Genomic DNA, 17,024 nt, shown 5'->3' on the forward strand with positions numbered 1-17,024 from the left:
CAATTCGAATATTCGAACGAATATTACAGTATTCGAATTCGCTTCGAAACGAATTTAAATTCTAGGAAATTTCAAAGTATTCGAAATGAACGAATAGACGTATATAAACCGCATGTAACTCCCTGTAAAGGTGGTTTCACTGCAGTGAAGATGTGCTATACCGTGAACACACCTTTCCAAGAGAAATCTGCACTGCCGCGAAGCCCCACTTCAAGGTTAAATGAACATGCAGTAAAACCTTGTTAATTCAGAGTCACTGGGACTGTGACAAATTTAATTAAGCGGGTTTTCGAATTAATCAAACATACAAAAGGCGGGATGCAAGGAATTTTGTATTACTGGAAGTAAGCAGAGGTGGTCGTTTGCTGTGCCTGCTAGTTTGCGGTTACAAGGGTTTTTTCCAGCAATACGTGGTCCGAATTTTGCCGCTAAACCGGGGAAACGGCGGGCCTCGCTGAGGCCAGTGCAAGAAAAAAAAAGAAAGAGGGAAAAAAAAACGGTCTCGTGGTCAACTGAAATGCGCGCCTGTGAAAAAGACGTGCTTCGCTGCAACACAGTGGTGACACACGGGCAGCATGTCACCTGCTCCTCGCAGCGTCAGTGCGTCATGATGCGGCCATTCGCCCATTCTTTCTGGTAAAATAAAGAATGTAATAATGACCAGTGTGACGGAATTCGCGATGTGTTCTGGGTGGAAAAAGAGGATCATTGAAGCTTTCGACTGAGTTTTCGAAGTAGGCGTTGCGGGCAAGTACTCCGCCAGCAGTGCAAGTGTGCAAATTGCCGGAACAACCGCCAATCGGAGGTTCACACACATCACGAATTCCGTCAGACCGCCTTTTATTAATTTCTCTATTTTCCTTGAAAGAATGGGTAAATCATGCCGCACTGATGTTGAGAGAAGCATTCGTCATGCTGCCCGCGTGTCACCGCTGTGTTGCAGCGAAGCACGTCTTCTTTTCCGCAGGCGCACATTTCAGTTGACCACGAGACCGCCTTTTGTTTTTTTTTTTTTTTTTTTTCTTGCGCTGGCAGCAGCGAGGCTGGGATGCTTCACTTGTCACCCATTAGTATCGCTACATTGCATTGCCTTGTGGCTCCTAAGGGCCATCGTTTCTGCGGATTTGCGGCTAAATCGGGATCGGGAATTGGCACATGGCACCCAAAGTTTTTTTAATTAACCGGGCTGTATGGTACTCACCGCCGCTTCAAATTATCCACTCAAATTTACATTGCAAAATACAGGGCCATAGAAATCCTTCTAATTATGCGGGATTTCGAAATAAAAGTTCGAATTACTGAGGTTTTAACTGTATTACCCTCACATCGATTCGTCATTCTTTAAGTTTAAAAGCTTGTTATGCCGGCTAGCGACGCATTGGCGGCATGCTGATATGCAGCGTCAGCGGCGCAGCGACATATGCTGATTAACGGGCTCCGCTCTCCCACACTGAGCCGTGCCACCACGAATGAGTAACTATTGTTGACTAGCCGGAAGCTCGGGACGGTATTGTGAAACAATATTGAAAAAAGTAAAAAAAAAAAACGGAAAATTTTTTTTATTTAGCGCGATTAGAACCGAGGTCGCATAGGAAAAACACAAAACCGCCGCAGACATGAACGAAAAAGTTACGACTCCGTCAGAGCAGTAACGTTGACGTTGACGCATAACCTGACAAAAAAAAAAAAACGGGAGGCATCGAACTGACGACCTGCAGGCTGATGAACTACGCCACGAACACCACACGACGTGGGCTAAAAATACGCTAAAACGACCAAAAATCTGCGGTAAGGGGGCCCCGTCACCGTAGTCACCGCTTTACGACGACGGGGCCCGTCACTATAAGGACGTCGCTATTATGACGGGCCCCGTCACTATTACAATTTGCACTACGGTGACGGGCCCCGTCACTTTTACGACGGTACTGCGCTGACGGGCCCCGTCACCGTAGTCAGTGCCTTGCGGATTTGCGCGCGAACGCAGAGCCAGGAATTAAATGAGCTGGGAACCGAAACTAACAATTGCGACAATATTCCATAGCTATGCTGCTGATTACACCTGTGGAAAGTTTTGTTTTCTGTAAACTGCAATACGCATAACTCGTAATCGTGCCCGATTTCCTTCTTTCATTATAGCTGACTTTCCAGGCGTTTACAAAAAAAAAAAACACGGAAGTAATAATTTCCTTACTTTGCATGCACTGCACAGATACTGCTGCGTACGATTCATCTTGCAGTATTTATGCCGTCAGAATATGCACAATTCACGCTTAACTGCACTGCGGCTAACGGTGGTTCCGCGCTATTTCGGAAGCGCGTCCTATAAGCAGGACAAGCAACCAGTTGTTTTTGGACTGGCGCCACATCATTAGGATATGCGGCTTACCGCCTCGATTTCAAGGCAGTGAATCACCGAAGAACTCTACTTTCCATTCTGTCGATAACTCCACATCTCGTTCGCCTATGCTCCACGTTGTAGCCCGAACCAACTCGTTCGAATCAAAAGACTTCTCAGTTTACTTGGAGAAAAATGCATCGTTTAAAGCCGGCTAACAGTTGGTTGACTTGCAGCGCTTTTCCCCCGCATAGAGCTTCTTGCAACGGAGAACAAAGGAACTAACGACCACAATCAAGCAAGCGAAGCGGTACCGCGCTGAGAAGCCTGTTTGTGAGATGCTTTTGGCGATAGCGCGTTTGGGCGGGTTTTGGGGGCGCTGCCGTTGAGACCGCTGAGACCCCCCCTCGACCTGCCTGCAAAAATCGATCCGCAAAAGGGAGTAGTGCAGTAGAGAGTTCTTTCCGTGATGTCCTCGCTGGTGGAAATGGGAATGTGCCGCTTTTACCACTCGTGTGTGTTACACTAGTCAAAAAAGTGTCGGCCCTGTGGACTAACCTGTGACTTCGCCAGACTATCAACATGACCAAGGACAGGCTCGCCGCCCTAAAAGCGGTAAAGTACCCATGTAACAAACGGCGACTGCGGGGCGGGTTGCATCGGCACTGCGCTACCGTCTTGGGACGGAAACTAACTGGCCGTTCGAAACATTTTGTGGGGCAGAAACGCGGTTGTTGGGCATTTGTTTTCGACCGGCCGACTTTCGGCGACGCTACTCGGACGTATGTAGTGCTGTACGTCACGTAGTTCCGGCTCCTGACCGCCTGGGATGGGGAAAAAAAGTGGCATTGCTCTGTGTGCACGTAAGACAGGCACGGTTGTAGTACCCAGACTCGGAACTTCCAGAGGAGCGCAGTACGTCCGAAAGAAAAACCACTTCCACCCACACGGCGCCGTTGATTGTTGCCTGGCGGTAGGACAAATGTCCACATGCCTTCTACAGTGCCTGGCGTCCAGTTAAGACGCGGCTTCGTGTTGTGAAGCTACCCAGGGGCACGCATTGAATCGATCAATTTCACGAGCGATGTGAGTGCTTAAGCCTAAAATTTGTGGCTCAACACCTTCCAAGATGCACTGCTGATCGGCGATTTTGGGAGAAAAACGCGAAGATCTAGCGATTGTGCGAAGCTCCGAGCTGGTTTCGTTGCCGCAGTGTGCTCCGGCTGCACACGAAAGCGTGCCGCGGCGCTCATGGGCGCAGCACTTCGCTACCGATCAACACTCCCTCGATTCACGACGGTAGTAGAGGGGGGCGGTAAAAGCTCGCGTGTGTTTGTATCGTTGCCCGGATAACTGTCACTTGAGGTACGAAACCAAAGATCGTCCCCACCTCCTCGCGTACGGTGTGGGGGTTGGTGTAATCAAATCGCCGTGTGGTGATTGTGTCGGGCGGCAACACACTGCGGTCGTTGTTCACTTTGGTCGATTAAGAAAAAGTCGTCGAGTGGTGTGTGTGTTCGTTCGTTCGTAGTGCGGTGGCGTGCTAGAAGGGCGTAGAGAAGGAGAGGTTGTTCCGCTTTGGTGGATGCGACCCGTGTTTCTTTTTAGCTCGTAGTAGTGGCGAGATAGTTTGTGGAAGGGTAATCCCTTCCCTTCTTGGTGCCCCGTGTGTCACAGCGTCGCCTTCTCGCTCACTCTGAGACGACGCCAGCCGGAGGGGCGTGGGTGTTTCATTCACCGCCGACGTCAGAAGTGCGACGGCGTCTGGAGAGGCGACTCCTCTCGCAGGAATTCGATTAGTCAGCGCTAATTGGCTGGTCCTGATGAAAATGCCGTCATCGGTTGCCTCCAATATAAACTCGTTCGAGCCCCCCGACGCTCGGCTTATTGTGTGGGCGGCCGCCGGAGATGACCGCTCGATTGTTCAGCCAGGGACATTTTTATGTCCCACCCACCCCTCTGGAATGCGAATCTCCTCTCTCTGAACGCCGTGTGTACGCAAGGCGTGTTCTGCCGCGTATCGGTTGTCGCGGCGCTCTCAGATCTTGTCGTCCAGCCTGTTGATTGGCGGGCCGCCCCTAAAATAACGCCAGCCTGAGGCCACAATTCGTGTTTGCACTGCCGGACTATCTTGGGACTGGAGATTTACGGGCGGCACGCTTTCCTGTGGTACGCCGTCTCAGTCGTATCTACAAGCAGTGCAGTTTCACAGAGCTTACTAAGACAATCGATTGCCTTATCGCAGTTTTCTTGACGTTTATGAGGCAGTGTGTTCGGTCTTCCATGACGCCCCTATAAGCCACAAAGGCCCCATTTCTCTTCTGAATAACAAAATAGTTTAAGGTAAAGAATGACAAGATGAAATAACATTAACACAGGTAGTGCAATTACACGAAATGTACATCAATGAACTGGCCCGGCTTTGTGTCCATGACAATCACTGCTTTTTGAAAGGCACTGCTTTATTGCATTGGACAGCAACACCTTTGAGCTTGTTCACTGCATTTCGATTCACATCCCCTGCAACAAGTGTTTGCGATATCAAACTGCTGAAGCATCATTAGAAATGTATCTAGAGAAAATGCACACATTTTCTAACGCCAGGGATTGTCAGTAAGGAAAATGTAAATCTGTCTAGAAACCCCTTAAAATTGTTCTCTTAGTTATGCAGAGCATGTGGAAAATGTGTTGATTATTGTGATCTCGTCAGGAAACCTGAACTTTTGACCAGGTGTGTATCTGGTGCCCTTAGAAATACATCAGATGTTGCAACACATTTCTGGAGGGCATAAAACATTATGTATAATGGTGGATAGACTAGGTAACCTATAACAGACATTAAAAACATTTGCAGTGGGAAAAAAAAAAAGATGTTCTTCAGATGCACTCTTGGCTAACTGCTCTCATCCTAACCTGCCCATAACAATAAAAAAGTGCAGTTTTGTTGTGGAATCGGGGGGGTGTTGCTGTTACGTCCAGATCAGCTGTGTTGCCTCTGATATTCTTTGTTCCTGAATTCTTTTACAACAGCTTTCACGATACATGTGCATCTTCAACAGCAGTTGTGTGGGGCCTCGTTTACGACTTTCGTGAATCCTTTTGTTACGTACAAGCACTTCGTGCTTGGTTGCACCCCACACTTATCCCTTCTGTACCGCCTGTCGCGCTCGCTAATGGAGCTGGTGACTCACACTTCCTTGTTTGCCCGGATACGCGTGAAGAAACGTTCACGTCGCTTGCGCGTAAATCTTGCGCAGGTCATCCATTCTTGCGTATGCACACGCGACGTGAAATTTTTGATCTACCTGTAAACCTTGCACAGCGCTCGTGCATTGTGGAGGGATTTCCCTTTTTTTCTGTTCATTGCAACTCTCGAGAGAAATTGGGGAAATGGCGTTTACTTCATTGCTCATAAGCTGCGCTATCAGTGGCTTGCCCTTTATCAGGTTGCATATTTTAAGTGCGCTTTCCGTGCCTACATTCCATTCTATGAAGATATTTTGATAAAAACTGAGCAGTGCTCTGACCATGCAGCACTGCCATCTTTTTGTGCTCTCAGTCGTTGTCAACGAGATTATCAATTGCTGTTTAACACATGTGGGTGATATCAGCTCGTAGGAAAGTGTTCACGAAGTGACAAGGTTAGAGCTGTGTTTCATCAAGTATTTTGTCAAATGTTGGCAAACCAATGAACACCTTAACTCTTCACCTGCTTTCTAGACTCCTTCTAAGCTCGGGGTTTGACCCGAAGGTCGGGGGATCGAATCCCGGCTGCATTTTTTTTTTTTAATTGTAGCATTGTACAGACGGCTTCTCTTAGGATTAAAATTGATGACAGCAGGGCTTGGTCCATGTGTTGTATACAAGAGAAACCTCCTTCAGTGCATTCTCAGAACTACAATGTGATGCATTCATAAATTGGCTGATATAAAATCAAGGTTGCATGTTGTATATGGTTTAGATTATGTGTATGTGCCTCCCGGGAGATGTTCTCTTCACCTAGCTTTCCAAATTATGGCAGCATGCTTTAGGTAGGGACTGTTCGACTTCCACTGAAATATTAAAGGGTCCCTGCAACACTTTTTCAGCATGGTCAGAAAACGCTGCCGATCGGTAGTCGAGGCTTCTGAAAACACGCGAGCCAGACATTATAGTGCAGGATGCGGCCTGGAATTTTCAATAATTTTCAATGTCAGCTAAAAATAATTCCCTCTTTCAACAAATGATGCCATACACCCAAATTCACTGCCACTGACTGGTTGAGAATCATGAGTTGCGTGGTTACTAAGGCCGCCATATGCCCGAGCGCGATCACACAAACTAAGTTACGTGTTCGAAGAAAAAAGAAGTGCCCAAGGTCATGACGCGCTTGTCATAACTTCTTTCCCTCGTGCCATCCCTCCCTGCTTAGCTTTGAGCGGGCTCGTCAGGACGAGAGAAGAGAGCAAGCAATTACAGCGTGCGACAAATCTCTGTTGCTCCGCTCGTACTTGACGCATTCTAAAAATTTTTGCGGCGGTCAATTCGTAAGGCAATAAACTCCTTTAATGAAGCCATTCGATGGTTACTTGGAAAAGTGTTGAAGGGTCCCTTTAAGTGCATTCAGGTAATGCCTGACTTGTTTATGCTCAGCTGTTCACGTATTGCTGTTGTATGCTGATCATTTGCAATATAGTAAGGGAATGGTGGTCACAATTGAGTGGTGAGTGAAGATAATGGCTTTTATAACACTAGGGAATGTTAAAATATGGATATGTGGTACAGTGTTCAACTTACCTGTGTAGAAGTAGCGCAAGAAAAATCAATGTAGATATAGTGCACACAGTTGTGCCACTTGCTGGAGCGCTATTATGATTGAGTTCTAGTACTCTGCAAACTGCGTTCTTGTACTTGTGGCCTCACTGGGTGCATGTCGTATACTAAGCATCTTGTGAATTTTACCCTGTACTTTCTGTGACTGTGGCACTTTTTATCCTACCCTTGCAGGCACAAGGTGAAGACGACGTTTCCGTCACAGTAGAAGATGGGGCAAACTTCATGGAAGAATTCTTTGCAGAGGTAAGTTAAGGTTACTTGTTCATCGATTAGATTAAACTACACATGGCAGCTGGTAGCTAGCCACTAATTTGTAGGTAATTGAAAAGTGTTTTCTGGTCCCACTGCCTCTCGATATATTTGTCTCTGATTGCACAGAAAGTTGGTGCATATTACTGAAATGTACATATTACTGTGTTTTTGTTTTACTTTTTTGTCCATGTCAAACATAGCTATAATTTTAGATGCCATTGTTTAGCTTGAGCATTGTTATTTCTGCAACACTTTTACCTTTAAAAGTGTGCGCGTTTTTTTGTTTCCATGCTGTAGCACCGTTCATTCCTGATGCAATCAATTCACCTAAATATTGTCCTAGAGAAAATCAGTTTCCCGTCTGTATAAGGCAATGTGACAGCTATTTATTCTTTGTTGGTATAATAAAAAGTGCTTGGTTCTTTATAGTGATAGCATCTAAGATACCTGAAGGCATGTTACAATGAAGCATTGTCCAAAACTTCATACAGCAGTGATTCGGCTGCTGAATTTGTTGACTGGATTTGCTTGGCTTCGTAGCTTCCAACAACGTCATTTGTTCATAATATTCTACACAAGTTACCCTCAAAAGCAATTTTGTTCTAGGTGCCACTTTGACTTAGCCCATCAAATGACATTTTGTACACCGAAGAATGTCATTGACATGGAATTATTTGTCAAGGTCTTATTTTGTTACTGCAAATAACTACTGTGGAAATGAGACACATAAATGATACAAGGGGAACATGGCTAAATGTGTGTCGTTAGCCAATCCAATTACTATCAGCATACTTCCTATCATTCATGTGGGGGCCACAGCTGTGGCATCTAGTACGCATCTAGCAGTTGTTTGTATGAACTTTCACGAGCAACGGCCAGCTGCTGCCTTATCTCCCAACTTCATGGTGACATTTTGACGTGACTGGGGCCTCCTACAGTCCGAGGCTCGCTACCCTCCATGCGGTTGATCCTCCCACGGCAGTAACATTTCCCAGAGTTCAGTGCCCTTCGCGCCACAGCTGCGTGCGTGACAGCTAGCAGAGTCTCAGAGGGACGTAGGCGTTGTTTCGGTCTTGCTCAAGCCATTGGGCCTGCTGCTGTTTTAGAACGAACAGAGTGCTAGTGCAGTGTTGCTGACTTATCTTGCCTCGCTTAGAGGTTGGCTAATTCGTTTATGTCAAATGATTATGCCCGCATATTACCAGCTGTTGGGGGAGATTATGGATGACTGATCACCTGTCAAAATAGGCAAAGAGCTTATAGCTCTTCTTGCGTTTCTGACAGTGTTATGTTTAAACGACGCAAAAAGCATTGTAGCTTGAACCTTTTGGTAATGTTTTCACAAATGCTGAATGTGCTTCAGCGATGATCAAGTAATCTGTGAAAACATGCCCCAGGCTATAAATGTTCCATCAACATTGCATCTTGTGGGTCTTCGTCCTACTCAACCAGGAGGCTTGCGCAACTGGCCTCATGAATGACATTTCAAGTTTTATTTTTTTTTTTGTGTGTGTGCTTATGTGTGAATATAGTTTTCCAATCGTGTAATTGATTTTTCGTCCTAAAGGGCATGCTAGCTGCTTTATAACAAAAATTTAAAAAGCAGTGCAGTTGACAAGTTGAAACTGGTTCTTTGTTTGGTAATGCATTATTTATGCTGGTTGAAATCATAAATTGAATGATCACCATTTGTTCCCTCATTAAATTTTGGTTAGCTTTTACTCGAGGCATGTCCACTAGTGATAGTCACAGGACTTGCAAAAGTCCTGCGATTACCATCGTATTTGGGGCTCTCTCGGGCAGTATTTCACATGACATACAATAATTGCCTCGCGTAGTTTTGTTGAATTGTCCACCTATTGCCAAATGTCCGCCTCTCTGTACACCTTTTTTTCATGTAGTCGCTCATTTAGTCTAATTGTTGGGCTGGCATCTTGGTGAATAACATGTTATCCTGTAGATCTGCTCACTTTTTTATTTATGAGCAAAACAATATTGGGGTGGTGAAATTCTGAAAGCATGTTGTTACACGTTTTTGATAAAATTATCACTTTTTCCAGGTGGAGGAGATTCGGGAGAACATCGACAAAATACAAGCAAATGTCGAAGAAGTCAAGAAAAAACACAGTGCCATTTTATCAGCTCCACAGACTGATGAGAGTATGTAGCATCGTGCAACTTATTGCGTGTTTGATTTTTTTCTGTGGTTTGGCTTATTTAAAGGGACACTAAAGGCAAATATTAAGTCGACGTTGATTGTTGAAATAGCGGTCCAGAAACCTCGTAGTGCTGCTTTTGTGCCAAGGAAGTGCTTATTTTGAAATAAAATCACGTTTTTAGTGGTCCGCATCGCGTTAGTGCGCTTCAAATCTCCCGCCTGAAAATACGACTCTCATACGTCATTGCTGCCGTGCCCAACGTTGCCCGCTTTTACTCTGCGGCCGCCGACACTAGTAGCAGCAGAGCAGAAGTAGCGGGACCCACAGTAGCAACAACGGCCATCGAAGCTTGCCGCAATCACCGCAATGGATGTGGACGGAGAACTTGACGAGACATTGGCTCGCGACGCTGGGCTCCAATTCAGCGACTTGAGCCCCGATGAACGCGGTATGCTGCTGAGGGCTCGCAGTGCCGGCGTCGTTGCGTACTACGATAGCAGCCTCGGCAGCGACTCTCCCGAGCCCGAGCCCGAAAGCAGCGAGGAAACCAGCAGTGCGGTGTCGGGCGATGAAGCTCATGCGGCATTTTGTCAAACTTTCTGTCAGAGCGACTTTCACTAGCGCGCAAAACACACGCGGGCAGTACGCGATCCCGAAACTACCACTGAGACGGGCGAGGTGCAGTTCGGCGAAAACGGAACCTTTGAACCACGCGCGCCGTTCCCCATGGCAACGCCACGGATGTTTTTTTTTTTTTTTTTGTGTGTGTGTGTGTTCATGAACCAAGCGGAAATGAACAAACAGCATTTTATAACGTCTTTTGATGCTCGGAAGGTTCTTTTTTTACTGCTGCTAGTTATATTACTAGTGATTTATTGTAGGCCGACTTCCATACGTCATCGGGATCACTTCGAAAATGTCCCACTCGTGGCGCTCATCATGTGATACATTTAGCTTAATTTCTCGGTAAGTAGGGCACTGCTGTTGATAATATTGCCGTTTTAGAAGTTGTCATACATTGGACTTTCACTCTGACATAAATTGTTATTTGCCTTTAGTATCCCTTTAACATAAGTTGGAAGTACCATGTTGCACTGCTTTCAGTGGACACCAGAATACTATTCGCTACACAATGCAAGAAGGACAGTTTTTCATAGCCCATATTTTCCAGCTGTAAAAATGAGCATGCATGTTCTTTTTTCTGTTGTCACTGAGCGAGATGACATTTGCTTTGTCGGGAGGCTCTTGTCAAAATGAAGTGAGGGACGTATGTAAAAAAAAATCAGTTTTTCAAATTACAAGCACTTAAACGGGGCCCTGTACTGTCATGCATTCTTTTTTACATGATATTCATCTGATGAAGATGAAATTACTGCTTAATTGGCCAGTTGCGATGACCACATTGAGATGAGGGCAGAATGCAGTTATGTATCTTGTTCACAAATGCATGTCAAGCAGTTGAAGTTACCTAGTTGTAATTAATATAATGTCCCCCGCTGTGGTACGCGTCATTATGTCACAACCTTCTCAATGCTTTTTGATGACGCTGAACTCTGTCATTTCGTTTTAGCGATAACATACATCAGCGATGAAAAGAAAATAGAGGGTTCAGCACTGGGAGATGTAGGATATATAGCAGTATAGATTGGCACTGAAATGCCTGCTATGATGTGGATGTAGTTTAATGTTTTAAAGGATGCAATTGCGATACATGCATAACGGATAATTATTTATTTAGTAGATTACTCATGTAGAATATGCAGTAATTAGCGTTGCTGTGTATCACTGTCAAAATCAGGAGAAAATTTCATTTGATTTCAGTATGCCGTATGATAAACCTTCCTGAATGTAATATAAGTAATATTAAGGATAGTTAGGTGATACACCTGACATCAGTAGAGGAGCAATGCAGATGTGTGGGATAGAAAAAAATCGGGTTGTAGGGCGGGCATGGGAGGATGCAGGGCATCACACACGATGTTGGTAGAGGTCATTGTCATGCAATGGACTCGAATTAGTTTGTTCATGTTGATGGTGATACTATTTGTTTCTTCTTCTTGCTTGCGTTTTTTAATGCAGAGGTCAAGCATGAGCTGGAGGACCTTATGGCTGACATCAAGAAGACTGCCAACAAAGTTCGGGCCAAGTTAAAGGGTAGGTGCCACCGCTGAAATGCGGGTCATACCTGTTGATTTCCTGCTTTGATTACTTCTATAGAAGGGCTCTGTAATAAATGTCAGTGTTGCCAGTCAAGGTTTGGGACTGTTTCCTGCATCTCACTGAGATGAGAGGAAAAAGAACGAAGCATACAGTAGTGCTTACTAAGCATTCTTCACGTGCATAGTGATGCCACCTACCGTGGCAGCTCAGCAGGTGTGGTGTCGTGCTGCTAAGCTCGAGGGTGTGGGTTCGATTCCCAGCCACGGCAGCCACATAGCAATGGGGGCGAAATGCAAGAACACCAGTGCACTTAGATTTACGTGCACAATAAAGAACCCCAGGTGGTCGAAATTAATCGAGCGTGCCTCATATATTGGGATTTCGGCACATAAAACTCCAGCAATTATTACTATCATTACAGAGTGCCATCATTGAAGTCCCTATAGTCCTTAAAGGGGCCCTGCACCCAAATTTCACCCACATAGCTTTACGTTGCAATGTGTTCCTTGTATAGTCTTGAGATTAATGCAAAAAGAATTTTGGAGATAGATGCACACAAGTAGATGTTATTGAATTTCCAAATTCAAGATAAAAGCAGACGACAGAAATTGGCATACCCTTTCGTATTTCGCTCACCTAGTGACGTATTAGTCTGGTTTGTCTGGTTCCAATCAAAACGCGGCGTACATTTTGCTGTACCGGAATGTTGCAGCACATGGTGCCCTTCGTGCAGCAGGCGGGCGCTGCACTTTCTGACAGATTCAGTGTTGCCTAATTTAGCAGACGACTCTATGTTGACAAATAAGGGGTCAAAATGTGTTGGAAACAAAGAGCTGCTCCGACTGGGTGGACATTGAACGCAAGCTCCCACGAGGAAATGACACCCTATGCATTGTTACGTACGAAGACACGTCGCTATAAAAAGTTCCAGGGACACCACCAAGAACCATGCCACACGAAGACGACAGCGACGAGGGCCGTGCAGGAGCGCGGAATGGAATGTAGTGGAATGAGGAACACGCGCACACTCATGCTGACTGAACATAAAATAATGCTGGCAGGTAAAAACTGTAACACCTACAGCGGGGAAATTCTGGATTTTGCCATAGAGGGATGAATGGTTTTGCCCCTGATGCTGAACTACAAAGTACGGTGCATTGATGAAGGCTGCACTTTGCATAGATCATTCGACAGCGCTACCGGTGTCATAGTTGCACAAAAATTGAAATTGATGCACAAATTGGAGTCTTTTTCGCTGCTCTAACAAGTATTAAACACAGCACAATTTGTCAAAATCCTCACAGTAAGTACATCACAAGCGTGCACAATCTATTCTTTATTTCCAGCCAATCAAAAACAACATAAGCTGAGCGATACCTCATTTCCGGCAGCAGAAATTGATGTACGATGCTGCAGTTGGTGTGGAAACCCACTTCGGAAACAAATTAAAATATTAAACGCTTTACTCTCGCCAATTTTACTGGTGCCATAGCAGTCATCTAAACCCATACCAAGCAAACAGCCGATAAAAACGGCATGTGTAATTTAGGGTGCGGGGCCCATTTAACTTCTAGCGATGCTTGTCATTAACTGCTCTCTTTTTTCTTCTTATGAAAATTTTATAGAAGGAGATATAAAACAAATTTGTCCTCCTACTTGGGGATCATGACAGCATTGGTTGTTAAAGGACAACTCTGGCATTTCTTTTTTAACCATATTAGGATAAGGCCATCTTCAAATAGAATCGACAGTTCTGTAACCATAAGGGTGGTTCAATTTGCTTAAAAACCCACCTATAATTTGAAATAACCAAATATAGTAACCAGCCTCAGTGCTGGTTAACCTCTGTAGTTGTTCTGTTAAGTAATTTCTGTGTTTTGCTGGATATACTCTCATTTATAGCACATGCTTTCTAAATCCTGCTGTCATGCAAAATATTTTACAGAATGATGTTCATCGTCAATTTTTATTTCCCTAATTCTTTTTTCTCTCAATCCTATTTGCAGTCATGGAGCAGAACATTGAACAATTGGAACAGACGCAGATGATGTCCGCAGACTTCAGGATACGCAAAACACAGGTAAGTCGCCAAGGGCGTGCGATGCCTATTCTGAGCTTGCATCACTGTGCCACATAACTTTGAAGGAGGAAGAAGCGTTATTCCATTGTGGTAAACATGCAGAGTGGATTTCCAGAAGCACAGTTTTAAACTCGCAAATGTTACGCTGTTACTGATAGTATCTAAATATAGCAAGTTTTTCATTGCATTGATGCAATTAGTGTCCCAATGCCTTTAGTAGCATTGTGATACTTTGTGTGCTAGGCAAGTTCAGCCTGTTGCACTTTTACGTCTAAAAATATTTTGATAAGACCTTATGGTGCTAAAGTGCAGAGCCAACAGTGTTTTATTATCAATGTGCCTAACATTTTATCGATGTGCCTAACATTGCATCACCAGCAAAAGTGTAAGAACATACTGCTAGCATAAAGGTGAGCTCTTCAGAGTCATGGTATTCATCCTGGTATCGACAACTGTTTGACGCTTTCATTTGTGCAAGCATCACAGGAGGCCTCTCTATTTCAGCTTGCATGTCGACATGACTTTGTGCTATCAGTCGAGTGTCATGTCTCTATAATGACTTCATATACAGCTAGTATATAGTTTGGTAGTTATTGTGGACATCAAACACTTGAAAAACCTAAGGGCAGGTTAAACAAGAGGGCAACATACACAGGTGCACTGACGGGAAACAATTTTTGGCACCAGCGTTGGCTGTTTGTATTTTCAAGCCATTAGATGTTCATCGCGTGGGCATAAGTGAATGCCCTCAGTGAGCCGACTAGACGATCCTGTAAAATTTTGAATGCTGCTTTGCCTGTAGCTAGTGCTGAACTTACTGTTGGCCTCTTTTTTCTTTTTTTTTCTTTTTTTTTCTTTTCTCTCCACCGTCTCGTAACCCCCATGTCCCTTTCTGCTTTTCGACATGCAGCATTCAATGCTGTCTCAGAAGTTCGTGGAAGTGATGACAGACTACAACAAAACCCAAACAGATTACAGGGAGCGGTGCAAGGCCCGCATTCAGCGGCAACTAGAAATCAGTAAGTGCCACCCCTTGTTGTCTGCATGATTTTCAAAGAATGGGGAGTGTGCTGATTCCCAAATGGTACCAGACCTGGAAGTGGGGCTTTGGCTTGTCTTCAAGAAATTGCTGGCAAAGTTGTTCATTCGTTTATAGTGATAATTACGGGGCTTGTCAGTTCCTAAACATTTTTTTATGTTGTCTGTGTAAAAGGTTATCCGATTAGCATTTTTGCATTCACTAACCCATTTACATGGTCACGTCGGGAGGACAAACTCGATTTCGCAGTCTACTGCAGTGTTCATGCAGACCTTGAGCTTGTCAAAAACTCAGACTGCCAAGAGCCATCACAATCGCTATTAGTGTAAGGTGGCCTTATAAGGATTACAACCATTCTCAGGTCATTTTCGCTCACGGCTCTTCGAAATTCTTCAACGAGTAGGTATTTATAGTTGAAAATGTGTGTTTTATGTGCCCTATGGGCCATTTGTGAGATAGAATTTCTAGGGCTTCTTTTCAGAGGCCTAGCTCCTTGTTTGCTAAAACATATCTGGTCAGTCTAATTGATTAATGCCTCAAGGCCACAATGATTTCTTTATTTATTCATTCACTTAATTGTGCTCCTGTAGCATTAAAAAAGTTCTGAACTACCCAATTTTGCTTTAGCTAAATACCTGTAGCATCTTCAGGTTGCTTGAATCGCTGCATTTAATATACAAAGAAACAGCTAGAGCACTGCTTTGCACAGTTGAGCATAGAAGCTGGCAAAGAATGTATTTTATTTGGCCACAACATTGAGCAGTGATCTTTAGAAATGGAAAGTGTAATGGTCTGTTGAGAAAAGATCTTGGAAAGCTTGGATTATCGTGTTTTGTTGTTATAGGCTCGCACTGTATCAATGAGGTGAGTTCTTGACCATGTGTTCTATGTTATGCTAGGCTATCTGTGCACTGGGATTGCGTCCAACTTAGAGCTGTTGTCCATGTTCATGGAGAGCTTCTATCTGTTTCTCCAAGAACCATTACAATGTTGAATGTAGATTGGTTCATTTGGACTGGGCAATTACTGCCCGATGGCCCAGCCTGCCTACACTGATGTGAAAAACACGTGTGGCTTGTGATCCAGTCTGACCACTCTTCGCATAAAGCATGTTATCCCTCTTTTCTTTTTCTCTTGTTGAACGTTGGAGTGCAGAGGTTTCAGGTTGCCTTGCTTTGCACACATTTTAATTTTATGCCGGGGGCGAATGTCTTGCTTTTTCGCAGGCTTAGTTTTCCAGCTTCTGACTTGTGCTTGTGGCGTGTAGTTGTCAGTGTCAAACTGTCGTAGGCTTCTGCTACTGTAGTGTACGACCACGCTGTGTATGCTTTGTTTTCTGCAGCTGGGCGTATGACAACCAACGAAGAGCTTGAAGAGATGTTGGAGAGCGGGAACCCTGCCATCTTTACACAAGGAGTAAGTGTTGATGTGGTTTGAGTGATAGGCCGCAGTGACAAGTATTTCATTCCCTTTTATTAAGTGAAACTTACTGGGAAAGTAAAGTTCACTTAGCGTCATGAAAATGCCACCTAAGGGTCGAGTTATGATGTGATTGAATCTCATTAGATGCAGCTAATGTAGCATATATATTTATTTGTGTGTGTGCTTGTGTGAATGATTGCTAAAGGTAGAGAATTTTAACAAAATGAAGGAATGCGCACAGTGTCATTTTGCAGCTGTGCCTTTAGTGCATGCATTGACACACGTAACTAAACATCGTGCATAAATATGACAAAAAATTATCAGTTAGTTTTATCATCACTTCTCACTGTCTTGGCCACTTGAGTCTATGATCAGACCAACAGTAGTTTTCAGACTTATCACTGTTAAGACTCATTCATACTGGCGACTTTCAGCAGTCGTGTGAGAAGTTGGTTGCTTTGATCAAAAAGTGACTTTTTTTGTGTCACTCACTAGCTCCTCACTTTCTCACTCGCAAACCTCAGAACCAATCAGATCTGTGGGAACGGGACAGCTGCTTATTTACCAGGTAATGGTGGCATAAGCCGCCGTGTCAGGTAGCACCAGCCGGTAACATCGGTCACCGTGAATCCCTTCCTGGCCACCAACCAGAATCTGTTAGGCAACCCCTGTCAATCACCACTGTGGATGAGCTTTTGGTAAGATCTACAGATTTGTAGCATCTTTGCCTCCCAGTGTTTAAACATTCTCCTTACCACTATT

At 44.5% G+C, this 17,024-nt stretch overlaps 1 protein-coding gene across 2 annotated transcripts in view; it reads left to right on the forward strand.

The window, feature by feature from the left end:
- The first annotated feature begins 2,692 nt into the window (after window positions 1-2,692).
- The window catches only part of LOC119389982 (syntaxin), a 28,147-nt gene continuing 13,815 nt past the window's right edge, over window positions 2,693-17,024 (forward strand). Inside the window, exons 1-7 of one of the 2 annotated variants that reach the window (XM_037657468.2) lie at window positions 2,693-2,950; window positions 7,322-7,393; window positions 9,463-9,562; window positions 11,641-11,715; window positions 13,728-13,801; window positions 14,712-14,820; window positions 16,183-16,256. In XM_037657468.2, the coding sequence (XP_037513396.1) occupies window positions 2,918-2,950; window positions 7,322-7,393; window positions 9,463-9,562; window positions 11,641-11,715; window positions 13,728-13,801; window positions 14,712-14,820; window positions 16,183-16,256 (537 nt within the window). In that variant the 5' untranslated portion in view covers window positions 2,693-2,917. The remainder of the gene's footprint in view (window positions 2,951-7,321; window positions 7,394-9,462; window positions 9,563-11,640; window positions 11,716-13,727; window positions 13,802-14,711; window positions 14,821-16,182; window positions 16,257-17,024) is intronic. The other variant, XM_037657470.2, reaches the window with a different exon arrangement.

The sequence above is a fragment of the Rhipicephalus sanguineus genome, chromosome 4 (assembly GCF_013339695.2).
Source record: "Rhipicephalus sanguineus isolate Rsan-2018 chromosome 4, BIME_Rsan_1.4, whole genome shotgun sequence".
NCBI classification, from domain to species: domain Eukaryota; kingdom Metazoa; phylum Arthropoda; class Arachnida; order Ixodida; family Ixodidae; genus Rhipicephalus; species Rhipicephalus sanguineus.